General features: G+C 40.9%; 1 protein-coding gene and 1 non-coding gene across 3 annotated transcripts in view; one reads left to right on the top strand and one right to left on the bottom strand.

The window, feature by feature from the left end:
• The window catches only part of EXOC6 (exocyst complex component 6), a 155157-nt gene that overhangs the window by 32950 nt on the left and 107495 nt on the right, over positions 1 to 14712 (top strand). For both annotated transcript variants that reach the window (XM_075534170.1, XM_075534169.1), the window contains exons 5-9: positions 1096 to 1141; positions 3593 to 3797; positions 6637 to 6789; positions 10350 to 10418; positions 11853 to 11936. In XM_075534170.1, coding sequence (XP_075390285.1) covers positions 1096 to 1141; positions 3593 to 3797; positions 6637 to 6789; positions 10350 to 10418; positions 11853 to 11936 — 557 coding nt within the window. The remainder of the gene's footprint in view (positions 1 to 1095; positions 1142 to 3592; positions 3798 to 6636; positions 6790 to 10349; positions 10419 to 11852; positions 11937 to 14712) is intronic.
• LOC142429991 (U6 spliceosomal RNA) lies at positions 3174 to 3280 on the bottom strand. The gene has a single exon (XR_012780485.1). It is a non-coding gene; the product is annotated as a U6 spliceosomal RNA (small nuclear RNA).

Here is a 14712-nt window from a genome sequence, read left to right on the forward strand (position 1 = left end):
CGCCTGTGTACAGCAGAGCACAACACCGCCTGGTCCTAGCCATCCTTACAGTCGTTGGCATGTTTGAGTCCATTGCAGCAGCCAACTGTGTCGATCTCTCTGGTCAAAGCTTTCTCTTTTTCAGCAACTTTCTAGTTTACTAAGCATGATGTCCCTTGGTAAAAATGGAGATGATGAGAACAGGGCCCTGTGAGACCAGAACATAGGAGCTGGTTGCAGATTTTGACATTTAAAAATATGTTTTGTCTCTCTGCATGTGCCTATTCTACATATTTCTTATAAATGGGATCATGTAATAATGCCCTTTTGCATCTGACTTACTTCACTCAACTTAATGTTTGGAAGATTTCTTGCCTACCTCTGGTAACCACTAATAAATTTTGGTGTGTTTCCATTTGCCTATTTCATATAAATGGGATTGCACAACATCTGTCCTTTTGTGGCTGAGCTGACATATTTCATGCATCATGTTTTCAAGGTGCCCCTCTGTCGTAGTATGTATCCGAACTCCATTTCTCTTAAGGGCAGAACAATATTCCACTATATGGATATATCATATTTTCTCCATTCATCATTTGAAAGATGTGGGCCATTTGTCATGGGCTATTGTGAATACTGCTGCAATAAACATCGGTGTACACCTATTTTGTTGTAAGCTTTTGAGGTTTTTCTTTCCTATAAAATTCTATGACTAGTGTTATTTTACTTGGTATATTTTATCAAACTCAATCTGCCTATCCAACTTTTTCTTTCAACTAACTAAAGCCTGAACTCCCATTTCGACTGCAGGGAAGAGGTGCTAATTAGCTCTAAATATGTGATGCTTGTGTGCTACTGTATGAATTATGACAGCTTCTATCAGTGGATTCTGATTCATAGGGATCAGCCACATACAAGTGCCACAAGTTTCTGCTATACTGTTCAGTGTAGGTGGAAATTGGAAATTAAAACCTAATTTCATTTACTTGAAATGCAATATTTATAGTGTTAGTAAATTCTAATTAGTTCATAATATACACCTCTGTTTGATTTTCATGTCTTAAAATATTTCATTTCTGTTAGAAAGCTAAAATATGTTATATATTTTTAATGCAGTGTTGGAAATGTACAGTAAGCTCAAAGAACAAATGAGTGCAAAAAGGTAAGTTGGTTTCTTTTATAATTGTTTTTAATAAAAATCTTTCTTTTTAATAACTGGAAAACAAAAACATACCAAAAAACTCACACCTTAATTGTCCAGGTGACATACTTGCTTTTTAACACTTGAAAAAGTACTTTTTCCCAATGCAATGTGTCATTTGGTTTCTTGACTGGAAATTGTCAAACAATATTACCGACATCACCTTTGAATAGATAACATTTGGCTGGAACTAATTCTAAGCCAGTTGCCTCAGCCAAACGAGTTGCTGGCAGAAATTCAAGCTAGGTTCAGCAGGAGACATGGAATGAGGTGCGATGGAGTCTGGCCGAAAGCCGAGAATAGCACTTCTCCTTGCCTTCTCTCACGGCGTGGTTTCCCCTGTAAGTGCCAAGGAATAGATCCATTCTTTGAAGTGGCAACAGGTGCATTTAAGGGGAAGTACAGGTTCACTTACTGGGTTTTCTGACTCGGATCCTTCTGATGTGGCTTATGTAATACGAATGCTCTATACCTTGAGAAGACAAAAATCTAAAGTCCAGGGCCCTAGGTCACCAAGGGCTGAAAAGACATTCACTTCAGAAGGCATGATTGGACCTAAGGAACACTTTAATATTGCAACTCAAGGTTTGAAAATTTTCTTCACTTCTTGCGGCTGGAGGAATGCTGAGTGGATTCTTCCCTTTAGGGCTTTGTACATCGCAATAAAGGGCTTCGTCTTTTTGAGCTGTCTTTTGAAGCCTCTTGCTCAGTCCTCATCATTTCCTTCATTCACTTTGGCCACTTTACATTGCATGGGAAGATGTGGAGTCTCTTCTGACATTCGTTTTGGCCTTTTCTCTCTTTCCTGTCTTTTAAATGACTTCGTATTCTCTACGAGTTTGATATCCTTGATGTCACCCCAACTTGCCTGGTGCTCTGTCATTAGGGTTCACTGGGTCACATAGTCTTCTTCTAAGGCAGCTGTGCGTGGATTTGAACGTCCTAAGTGCTGGTTAGTAGCTGGGTACGAAACCATTCGTACTGCCCAGGGGTCCTTATAAATCCTTCACACAGATGTCTACTGTCGGATATGATTTGAAGGATGCTGGCAACTTTGGAAACGCTCATTCTCGTTTTAAGCAATTATGGTATCCTTGCTACTAAGTGATTATGCTAATCATGGTCCCCTGGGGTGTACCGGGTAAGCATTGGACTGCTAACTGCAAGGTCAGCAGTTCAAACTCACCAGCCACTCTACAGGAGAGAGATGAGGCCGTCTGTTCTTGTAAAGTGTACAGTCTTGTCTTGGAAATCCAAAGGAACCATTCTTTTCTGGCCTCTGCAGTCATTATGGGTTGGAGTAGTGCTTGTTTTTTTGTTTTTGTTTTCGGTTAGTCAAATTATATGCTTACTCTGTGTTTCAATTTTAGAATATTAATAATATTACATTATAGAATATTAATATTAATAACTTCCATCTACCTCATAAAAGCCTAAAGAAAGAGTTTGTACCTGAAAGCCTGTGCAGGTTCTCTATTGCACACACGTAATTTACTACTTGCTGTGTGCTTAGCTTGTCACATTCACGGCCATCAGCTGACTTCCACTCATTATGACCCTGTAGGGCAAGAGTAGAACTGCCCCCTAAAGAGTTTCCAAGACTAACTGTTTATGGGGTTAGAAAGCCTCCTCTTTGTCCTGTTGGACAGCTGATGGATTCAAAATTCTGACCTTGAGGTCAACAGCCAAACTCATAAGCCGCTACGCCACCAGGGCTCCAGAGCTCGCCACCCAGTGCCGTATAAATAGTAGGCATTCTGTGAATATTTGTTGAACTGAAAAAAATGCTCTGCCAGTGCTTTTGTGCCTGATTTTTGTGACACTTAATAATGATTCTAATTCCCTTAAATAGTATTTTTAAGTCCCTTTAAGTAAATTTTGCTATAGTTAGAATTAAGTGTGTGCTATGCATTTTTGTTGGTGGTGTAGGAGGTGGTGATACATATATGGGAGAAGTATTATGAAACCACACATCCAATAACTAATTTATTTTTAAAATATGGAACGCTTCATGAATTTGTGTGTCATCCTTGCACAGGGGACATGCTAGTCTTCTCTGTATTGTTCCAATTTTAGTATATGTGCTGCCGAAGCAAGCACCAATAACTAAATATTATAAATGCATATGTTTAAGATATTGTGATGATTATGAAAATGCTTTTGATATTATAAACTTAGATGACTTGAAGTAAGTAAAACAGGAAATTAAATATATTCATGTAATCCATGAATTTTTATCCTGTAATTTACCCATATGGTTTATAGTTTTTGTTTATTAGATATAAGTAACTACTAATTTTATTCATTTTTAACTGTAACTGTGTCTTTTTGATGGGAGTGATGAATTAATTAGTTGTGTGAGCTTGTAAAATTAATGTAATAACTTTTAATGTACTTCTTAAACTTCAACAGATATTACTCTGCTCTGAAAACAATGGAACAGTTAGAGAATGTGTACTTCCCGCGAGTTAGTCAATACCGGTTTTGTCAGCTAATGATAGAAAATCTTCCTAAACTCCGTGAAAATATTAAAGAAATCTCCATGTCTGACCTCAAAGACTTTTTGGAAAGTATTCGAAAACATTCTGACAAAATAGGTGAAACTGCTATGAAACAGGTGAGATTTAAATGGCGAATGTTCATTTAAATGCTATTTAGCATTCTAGAAAGTTTTATTCTCTTATTTGCATAAAATGCTTACTTTTACCCATTTCTTATCTTTCTTTGTCTTTTTTTAGAGTGGATTTTATTAATGTTTTTCTTTAGGTGACCATGGAAGTAGTAGTTAAGAAACCAAATGACATATTGCATTGGAAAATGTGACCAAAACCTATTTAAAATATTACGAATCCAAGATATCACTTAGATGCTTAATTTGCACTGGACTGAAACCATGTCTTTTCTATCACCTTAAATGCCTGCAAAGCTGGACAATGAAAATGGAAGACAGAAGAATTCAAATCATGTTGATGAAGAAAATTGAATGTACATGAACTACCAGAACTGTCATAAATTTAGTCCGGATTCTGAAGAGGCTGTGGAACAAGGGATATCAAAGCTGCTGTCAGATGGATTTGGCTCAAAGTAGAGAATACCAGAAAGACACTTATTTGTGTTTCATTGATTATGCAAACTGTGTGGACCAATTATAAACTGGATCACCATGAGAAAAACGGGAATTCCGGAACACTTCATGGTGCTTATTTGGAACTGGTACATGGAGCAATGGGCAGTTGAGCAAACAGAACAAGGGCATACTGCATTATTTAAAATCAGGAAAATCAGGTGTGCATCAGTGTTGTATGCTCTCCCCATACTTGTTCCATCTGTCTGCTGAGCAAATCAGAGGTGCTGGATTATATGAAGAAGAGTGTGGCATCAGGATTGGAGGTTTGTTAACAGCCGATGATAGGTGGATGGCAACCTTTTTGGCTCAAAGTGAGGAGGAATTGACGCACTTGCTAATGAAGATCAATCATTGTAGGGTGCAGTATACATTACAGCTCAATATAAGGAAGACCAACATCCTCACAACTAGACCAATAGGTGACATGATAGATGGAGAAAAGGTTGAGATTGTCAGGGTTTGGTCTTACTTTGGATCCACAATCATTGCTCACGGTAGCAGCAGTCACGAGATCAAAAGACATACTGCATTAGGTGCGTCTGCTGCACCAGATGTGCCGTGGACTGTGAAAAGAACACACCGGTCTGTATGAGAAGAAGTAAGCTCCAGAGTGCTCCGTAGAGGCAAGGATGGCAGACTTGGTTTACATGCTGTGAACATGCTGTTAGGAGAGACCAGGCCCTGGAGAAGGACATCCTGCTTGGTAAAGTGGAGGGGCGGTGAGAATAGAAAGGCCTTCGACAATACGGACCGGCACAGTGGTCGCAACAATGGGCTCAGACAAAGGAACAGGGCAGTGTTTCAATCTGGGTGGGAGCCGACTTAATGGCACCTACCGCCCCCCAGAAGAACAATTGAACCCATTTTAGAGGAGGTACCGCCAGTATGTATGGCAGAGAATGTGCCTCTGAGTATTCTGTTTACCTAGGCCGCCATTCCCCAGCACTGCCTCCATGGCCACTGGAAACAACAACCACCCTTTGTTCAAGTTAATTAAATACTTGGTTGAAAAAATCAAGATCTTTATTTTCTGTTCTGCTGACTTTAGACATGTCATCAGGAAAGACCAGCCCCTAGAGAGGGCATCATATCTGGTAGAGTAGAGGCTCAGGGAAAACAAGCCAAACTCCACATGCAGTGATTTGATACAACAACTGTCTAAGCATGCTCTCACACGCCAGGGCCAGGCAGAGCTCCATTCTGTCAGGCACAAGGTCCCGTGAATCAGAGCCGCCTCAAGAGCCACTATGAACAGTAACAACCGTTTGTGCAATTTAATCCAATAGTTGGTTGGCAAAATCAAGACCTTTATGTGCTGTAAATAAACAGAAACGACAAAATAAGGTCGAAGTCAAGCTCGTGTGAGTTGCCAGTGCGTGCACTCTGACTCGTGGTGTCCCGTGTGTGTAGAGCCGAGCCGGTTCCAGAGGGTCGTCAAGATTGTGCCCTTTTGCAAGCAGATCACCGGTCTGACTGCCGCGGTGTTTCTGGTGGCCCCAGCCTCCAGTCTGTAGGCCAGTAGTTCAGGTGCTTCCCTGTGTCACTGTGGGACTGGGTCCTGCTGGCCATCCTCTGCACACTGGCCTTAGGCCATTTTCTCTCTCGTGGGAATAATGATGCCTTAGGTGTGGGTGGAAGAGTAGGAACGTCAGTGATAGGGTGGGGTTGACATATTAAATCGGTAGCCTGCAAAAGATAAAGACGATGCGTAAGTTCCAACGTCATTGCGTTGATGTCGATTCATGACCCCAAAGGACGGGGAAGAATTGCCCTTGTGAGTTTTGGAGACTGTAACTCTGTATGGGGGGCTGGCAATTAGGAAGCAAACATCTACATACCCCATGGATCCATGAGGAAAGCACAGTTGAAATCAGAAGGTATTTTGAACTGACTTATAGAGAAAATAAAGCCTATCAAGGTATATAACATACAGCAAAAATTGTGTCAAAGGTATATTTACAGTCTTAAATGTATAAATTAGAAAATGAAGGCTGAAATGAATTGTCTATCCTTCTCCAGCAGCTAGAGGAACAATAGCCAATTAGACAAAGTAGAAGGGAGGAAAGAATAAACATAACACATAACTACCTGATAAATAGAAAACAAAATAGGGAGAATAAGTAAGCCAAAAGTGGGGTCTTATTCTCGCAAATAAAACTGATAAATCTCAGAATATTTTTAAAAAGGAAGAATCATGAATTTAAAAATGTATCACTACAGATCCTATACCAATAGACATTAAAAAGAGAAGTTTTATGAACAAATTTTGTAACCAATTTTGATCTTAGTAAGTGTTAAAATAACCTGAATGTCTCTTCTTTCAAAATAGGCACAGCAGCAAAAAACTTTCAGTGTGGCTTTGCAGAAACAAAATAATGTAAAATTTGGGAAGAATATATATATAAATGATAGAATTCCAGAACAGAGGCATGAAAATGTATTAAAGCATGCACTTGAGGAAGAGGATGAGAATGAAGAAGAGGTAATAGAATTTATCTATTTGTTATAATGTACATCTGTGTGATTCTCTGTCTTCCCATGTATAAGTTCAACTTATTTTTTATGAGTTTTTACCACCATGGAGTTATGTGAAATATTAGATTGTATCACTTCATAGCTAGACAGACTATATTGTCGATTATATGTATACGTCACAGATAGGTGAATCTAGGGGGTTTACCATAACTAGCAATACAAATATAAAGCTATTGTTTTTTTTGTAGTGGTCACACATTTATTACATTTAATTTTAATTTTGTGATAGTTTGACTTTGCTATTTGGACTAAATCTGGATAGCCGACCATTTAGTTTCTATTGGAGGTGAGATACTATGAAGTAATTCTAATATGATTAAAATTAAGATTGATTTATTTCTTAAAATTAGGTTCTAATAAATACGTTGTTGTTAGGTGCTATTGAGTTAATTTTGAGTCTTAGCAATCTCATGCCGCAGAGCTGAATGGTCCATGGGGTTAAGGCTGTCATCCTCTTGGCAGCAGATTGCTAAATCTTTCTCTTTCGGACTCACCGAGGTGGGTTCAAATGGCTTTCGGTTTGTAGTTGAGTGCCTTCAGGCTTCTGAAGGGATTTCGTTAAATTGTCCTTAAATGGATATATTTTCTACTTCTATTACTGCTTTTCTTCTCTCCAAGAAGTCTTATGTTGAGCTCTCCTTTATCTTTTCCGTTGAAGTCACTTGGCATCCCTATTACTGTATATGTGCCAGTTTTCTGTTTACTTATGTTATTTTCCATATAAATTTGTTTTCCATGCCTTACACTGACCAGTGTCTCCCTTCATCCACTTTTCTGTTGTCCGTCTCCCTGGGTGGGGGTTATATGTAGATCCTTGTGATTGGTTGACCCCTTCTCCCCTTACTCTCCTGGTATCACTACTCTCATTATTGGTCCTGAGGGGTTTATCTGTCCTGGATTCCCTGTGTTTCCAGCTCTTATCTGTACCAGTGTACATGCTCTGGTCTAGTTGGGTTTGTAAGGTAGAATTGGGGTCATGATAGTGGGGGGAGGAAACATTAAAGAACTAGAGGAAAGTTGTATGATTCTTTTCTCTCTCTTTTTTTTAAGTCGTATATTTTATCAGTGCTATATTGCACCCTAACTGGCTCATCTCTGCCTTGTGACCCTTTTTTAAGGGGATGTCCAATTGTCTATAGATGGGCTTTGAGTCTCCGCTCCGCACTCCACCTCATTCACATTGATATGATTTTTTTTGTTCTGAGTCTTTGATGCCTGATACCTGATCTTATCGATACCTCATGATCACACAGGCTGGTGTTTTTCTTCCATGTGGGCTTTGTTGCTTCTCAGTTAGATGGCAGCTTGTTTATCTTCAAGCCTTTAAGACCCAGATGCTATATCTTTTGACAGCCAGGCATCATCAGCTTTCTTCACCACATTTGCTTATGCACTCATTTTGTCTTCAGTGATCGTATCAGGAAGGTGAGCATCACAAAATGCCAGGTTATAAGAACAAAGTGTTCTTGCGTTGAGGAAATACTTGAGTGAAGGCCCAATTTCCATCTACTACCTTGATACTTAACATATAAATATATGTAAATAGATCTGTTTCCCTATTGTTATATATAAATATATTTACATATGTACATGCCTGTATTTAGACGCCTATAAATGTCCTTTGCCTCCTAGTTCTTTTCTCTATTTCCTTTTCCTTTCCTCTTGTTCCACTGTCATGTTTGACCTTCATTTGGATTTCAGACGAGATTGGGCACATTCAGGGTGGTATGGCCATAGACTCATGTGGACTTCAGTAATTCTTCTCAGCTACATTGCCCTTGATCAAGCCCCACCAGGCATCCTATACACTCTTTGCCATCAATTTTAATCACTTGTGTTCCCTTGTCCCTGGGTTAGTTGACACCCCTCCTGCCTACCTCTCTCCCGTGGCCCCCCAGAACTATTGGTCCCATTGTTTTCTCCTCCAGATTGTTTATCCTGCCTATCTTATCTGGCTAGACATGCAGAAACAATAACACAAAAACAAGACAGAGTAAAACAAAGCAACAAAAGAAAACACCCCCCCCCCAAATAAAAACGACAACAACAAAAAACCAATGACAAAAAAAAAAAGACTATAAATAGTTCCAGGTCTGTTTGTTGACCTTTAGGAGTGTTTTCTGGTGGAGTCTGATGGGGGCCATGCCCTGATCCCAGAATCTACTGTTGGTATTCCCCGGGGACTTCATCGCTTTGCTCCCCTTGCTGCTCTGTTGCACGCTCTTAGCATTTTCACCCCAGTGTGGTGGAGTCAGATTGGGCACAATTCTCGCACTGTGTCTCCAGTGTTGTTCCCCATAGCGCTATGGGTCAGTGAGGGACGTCGTGCCTGGTGGTGGTGCCGGCACTCTGTGCATTGGCTGCTCTGATCAGGAGTATCGTCTTCAGGGCTTGGTGGGCCAGGATATGTTCCACTCTTTCTCTTTCCCTCTTCTTTTGCTCCTGTGTGCCCTGGTCAGACGCGCCCCTTGCCCTGAGCTGTAGCTTGGTTCTGTCCTCAGAAGTGCATTCCTCTTGGGGGTGGGTGAGTATCCATGTAGTTGGGATTGGGGCCGCCCCGCAGACCTCTCTTGGTTCCCTGCTTCACGCCGATATGTTGCCTTCACATCTTGGTACCCCTATTGAAGTCTGGTCCCTCTCGCCTTCCCCTCTTCCACAAGCTTTTTGAAACTCCCTTGCAGTTAAGTTATATTATGAAAATAATTTAAGTCCACTTTGGGATTCATGAGAACAGAAATATGTTCCCTTAAAGGTGCTCTTGTATTCTCGTTTGGCCAGCTTTATCCTGCTATACTCCATCAGTCCAAGGTGCAGTTTTTCACATTATAACATCTCATCCTTCAGGATACACATTACAGTTGATAGTTTCCATTGAGAGCGTTTATTTCTGTCTCAGCGGACCATTAAGTAACGATGCTGTTCACTTGAAGTTGATGGAATGGCAGGAAATCTCGTTATTTAGCTACGTCGGGAACGGGGAAAGAGCCCTGGTGTTACAGCACTCTGAGCTGCTGACTACACGTCTGTCTGTGGTTGGAACCCACACGCCACGGTGCAGAAGGAAGACGGGCTGTCTGCTCCCGTAAGAAACCTCTGCTTACAGGCTTGGCTGCTGCTGTTCTTTTAAATCTTCATGGAAGCAGATCTCCGTGCATTTCTCCCACAGAATAACTGAGTATATTCAAACCACCGCCCTTTGAGAGGACAGCCAAGCACTTAACCATTGCACCAATAGGGGTCCTTCATATTACATATAATATGTACCTTATTACTTTATAATACGCACCAACAATAGCGATAACCCTGTTAAGAATGAACTGATCAAAAGTAAAGGCAAACTTAAGAAGACTCTGTGTTTATATTGTGCTCTCCGTGAACTTGTACAATAAATGAATGAATTTCAGTGTGTGGTTCAGTCATCTCCTTGTCTGTGTTTAACTGTACATTTTCCCATAAAGCATTAGTAGTTCTAACTTATCATTTTAAAACAATGGTTTTATTTTTCAGGTTTTAACTGTTCAGGATCTTGTTGATTTCTCCCCTGTTTACCGATGTTTGCACATTTATTCTGCTTTGGTAAGAATGTTTTTTGACATATTAAAAGAACATTTATACCTTTTAGGCTTATTTTCAGTAACCTAATAAGGCTTATTTTAGGCAAACCATTTCTCAAAAAACTGTCAATTTTCACGCAATAACTGGTTTTTTTGAAATATTTATTGTGTGTGGGGTACTTACCTTAAAAAAAAAAAACCTCATCAGCTTCTGCTTTCCAGTGATATACCACTTAGTGCATATGATAGCAGGAGCCCAGGTGGTGAAGCCACCAGCCTCTCTGAGGGAGACAGAGGAGGCCGTCTCAGAAACCCCCAGGGCAGTTCTACTCTGCCCGAGAGGGCCACTATCACTCGGAATTGACTTGATGGCCGTGAGTTTTGGTTTCCTTTGGTATTTTTGTTTTAAACTGGAAAGAGGAAAATAATTAAGTCACAAAAGAGTTAAGTTGTATATACTTATTTATATATATGTAAATCATTTTATTGGGGATTATACACTCTTATCACAATCCATAATACATCAGTTGTGTAAAGCACACTTAGACATTTGTTGCCCTCATCATTCTCAATATTCGCCTTCTGCTTGGGTTCCTGGAATCAACTCCTCATTTTCCTTTCTTCCCCTCCCCCTGGTATTTTGTTTTTAATATATTGCAATAACCTTAAAATACTATAATTTTCCCCTTCCTGCCTCTGTGCCTTTTGGGGATATAATTGAATCCATAAAATTAGATCTAGTTTAAGGGGTTAAAGCCCCTCAAAATTCATGCCATTTCCATGTCTTTCACATTCCTTCTCTTGCCATTTTCCTTAAGCTGCATTATCCACTCCAGCATCAGATCCAAAGTACAAAAATCTCATCTGAAAAATGTAAATCCATGATGGATAAGATCCTAGGTCTGTTACATTTGGGGTAATCTTTTCCCCCCAGCGATGGACCTATGAAACCCAGGTTACAACTATTCTGCTTTCAGAGTGCAGTGATGGATTGGGTACCAGGCAGGTATTTCCCTTCCTAAAGGAAGAAGTGGAAGGAAAGAAGTCATGGGTATAGAGTAAGTTTTAAGACCCAGTAGGGAACAATCTCACTAGCTCTTAAGGCTTGAAAATACTACTCTGTTCTTCAGGGCATTGAAGTCCCTCCGCCCTGGGGTCAGCCCCATTTTTCAGGGCCACTGGGATGAGGATCCATCCCTTGACTTTGGGTAATTCTATTAACCTAAGTGATAATTTGAGTAAATGCCAAACTGTTTGCATTTAACTTCAATCTTGCTAACAATGGTCATGATACCAAACAAGATGACTCTCTTTGAAGTATAATGTCAAAGCATGCTTGGGGATCTTTGGTGTGAAGCGGCAGTCAGCGTTTATATTTCAGGTGTTAGAAACAGAATCCCTTGAAGTGTGTGTGTTGTATGTTGTGCTTTTCATTATCCAACTGATTTTATTTTAGGGCAGTGAGGAAACATTTGAAAATTATTACCGAAAACAACGAAAGAAGCAGGCAAGACTGGTTCTGCAGGCCCAGTCAAATATGGTGAGTGTGTGAGACTTTTGAAGTGATCATGTTGTCACTTCACCCTTTGCCCTGCTTTGATTTTGTTACAGCATGAGGCACGATTCATTCGACAACAAATATTTATTGTACACCTACCATGTCTAGCCTTTGATTCGGGTACTGAGGGTGTAGCAGTGAACAAAGCTAGCGCCGTTTCTTGGGGCTCTTCCATCCTTTCAGCGAAGATAGACAGTGAGCTTATGCAAGAGACAGCGAATAAATAAAAAGCTAACAAGAAAAAAGAAAATAGACAAACTGTCGGGGAATGGTAATTGCTATGAAAAAGAAGAGATTTGCTTCTGAAAACATGGAGTCATCTGGACCGTGGGCAGCCTTCCCACAGGAAAAATAAGGTTGGCTGCATAAAATATTGAACATTTCTTAAAGATCTCATTTGTTTATTCATTTACTTCATGTAAGTGAGATCTAGTCTTTGTCCTACTGTGACTTAATCTGCTCAGCATGAAGGTTTCAGGGTTCATCTGTGTTGTCACAGATGTCAGAATTTCATTTCTTTTTTGTGGCTGAGTAGTATTTCATCGTGTGGACATACTACACGTTTTATTCCCTTATTTATTGACGGACATTTCCCATGTTTCCGCCCTTTGGCTCTTGTGAAAAATGTGGCAGTGAATGTAAGTATTCAGGCTTCTGTTAGCATATTCCTGCCTTCACTCTTTCTGTGTGTGGACTTGGCCTTGGCGTTGCTCCCTTACGTGGTAGTTAGTGGTCAGCTTTTGAAGAACTGTCAGACTTTTTCACAGTAACTATGACATTCCCATAAGCAGTTAGTGAGGGTTCTGGTGTTTTCACAGCCTAGCAACCTCTCTTGCTTTCTGGGTTTTTTTGTTTTGTTTTGTTTTTCAGTCATTGCCATTCTGATAGGAGTGAGGTAGTATTTAATTTGTAATTTTGATGTGCATCTTTCTAATGGTTCCTTGAGAGCCCCGGTGGTGTAAAGGGTTAAGCATAGGACTATGCACTGCAAGATCAGCTATTCAAAACCACCAGCCTCCCATGGAAGCAAGGTGAGGCTTTCTACTTCTGTAAAGATTAGTCTCAGAAACCCATCTTCCTCTGTCCTGTAGGGTCACCATGAGTCGAGACGGACATGCTGGCAGGACTTGTGTTTTTAGTTTAGTGGTTCCTTAGAAGAGATGAGAGTAAGGCTTGGCTCACATACTTTGGGCATGTTATCAGGGGAAACCAATATCTGGAAAAGGACATTATTTTTGGTAAAATAGAGATTCAGTGAGAAAGAGGAAGGACCCTAAATGATCTGGACTTACGCAGTGACTGCAACACCCAGCACGATTGTAAGGATGGTCTAGCATTGGGCAGTGTTTCATTCTGCTGCACATAGGATCCTTGTGTGAGGCAGGGTTCTCTAGAGAAACAAAACCAGGACACTTATGATTTTATATGTATGTATGAGGATAGGTTTATACAGCGAGAAGGAATCTAGCATTTAATTAGTCCACACAGTAGGACAGAGGGTTCAGTTCAACTCATTTCAGTGGACTAGTTAATAAATTGGAAGTCCCTTGACTCATGTGGACTGCTGGGCCCAAGGTCAAGGAAGCCAACAGCAGAGTCCTCCCTCAGGGAAGGCAGGCAGAGTCTGCCCACAGGCAGCAAGCAGCAGGGTGGGTCACCAATAGCAGTAGCTTGGGAGCTTAGCTAACAGGCCCTGATGGGGTTTCGAACACAAGCAATGCAACGTGACAGGATCCACCAGCCTCTAGCTCACGCAAAGTGCACACCAGCAGTGTGGTGAAGCAGGTCTCAAAGGAGCCTCAAGCCCTGGCGATAGGATCCATGATCCACAGGTTGGCCTGGCCCACAGGCAGTGTAGCTCACAGGCTGCACCAGAGAACTAGCTAAAACAGCCACATGCTGCAGCAGCACACCAGAGAACAAGGGGGGAGCAGGCCCTGCAGAGCCATTTATCTCTTTGCCCTCCAATCAAACTGCAACCTGATTAATCCCACATGTTCCTATTGGCCAGGTTGGCATAAGAAACCTAACTGTCACAGTCGCTATGAGTCAGAAACAAATTGATGTCACCCAACAACGATGACTGATGAGGGCAAGCCTCTTTTAATGTGCATGTAGCCTTTTGGGTACCCTTGGTAGTGAATTATCTTTTCAAGTATTTTTGAGCATTTAAAAATCGAGTTATCTTTTAATTGTAAATTTTTGACAAATACTGTCGACCTAAAATTTTATATCCAGTGAAGTGGGAGCAAAGATAGATATTTTCAGACAGGAGCAGTTTGACACAAACAGATCCTACTAAGGAGACCCTGAAGGATGCACTTCAGGCACGAGGAGGGAAGCAAATGGAAATTTGACATCCAGGCTTTGACTCAGTTCTTCTCAGTAAGGCCTGGCTAATGAAGTGACACCAGAATGGCCCCAAATTTATAAAATGTGGGGCTACAAGGGATGATTGCCAGAATGGGGAAATGACAGGTCGGTGCTCGGCTAGAAACTCAGATGCACAACAAGCAAATCTCTTGAACAGCAGAGTAAAAAGCAGTGGTGCCCAGCTCAAAGCTGAGTGGTGACTGTACCACTTTGAATGTATGTCGTTCTCCACAGCCTTGGGGGTAATGTTGGCTTTTGCATCAGGCTTGTGCAAGCATTCACTACCTCTCCCAAGTCCCTCATAACAGGGCACTGCCCCTCAAATTTCCCCATTCTGGTTCTTGTTGCTCTGTACTCACATTTTAAGCTGTGTGTCTGTCCCCGT

Source organism: Tenrec ecaudatus, chromosome 16, assembly GCF_050624435.1.
Source record: "Tenrec ecaudatus isolate mTenEca1 chromosome 16, mTenEca1.hap1, whole genome shotgun sequence".
Classification (NCBI taxonomy): domain Eukaryota; kingdom Metazoa; phylum Chordata; class Mammalia; order Afrosoricida; family Tenrecidae; genus Tenrec; species Tenrec ecaudatus.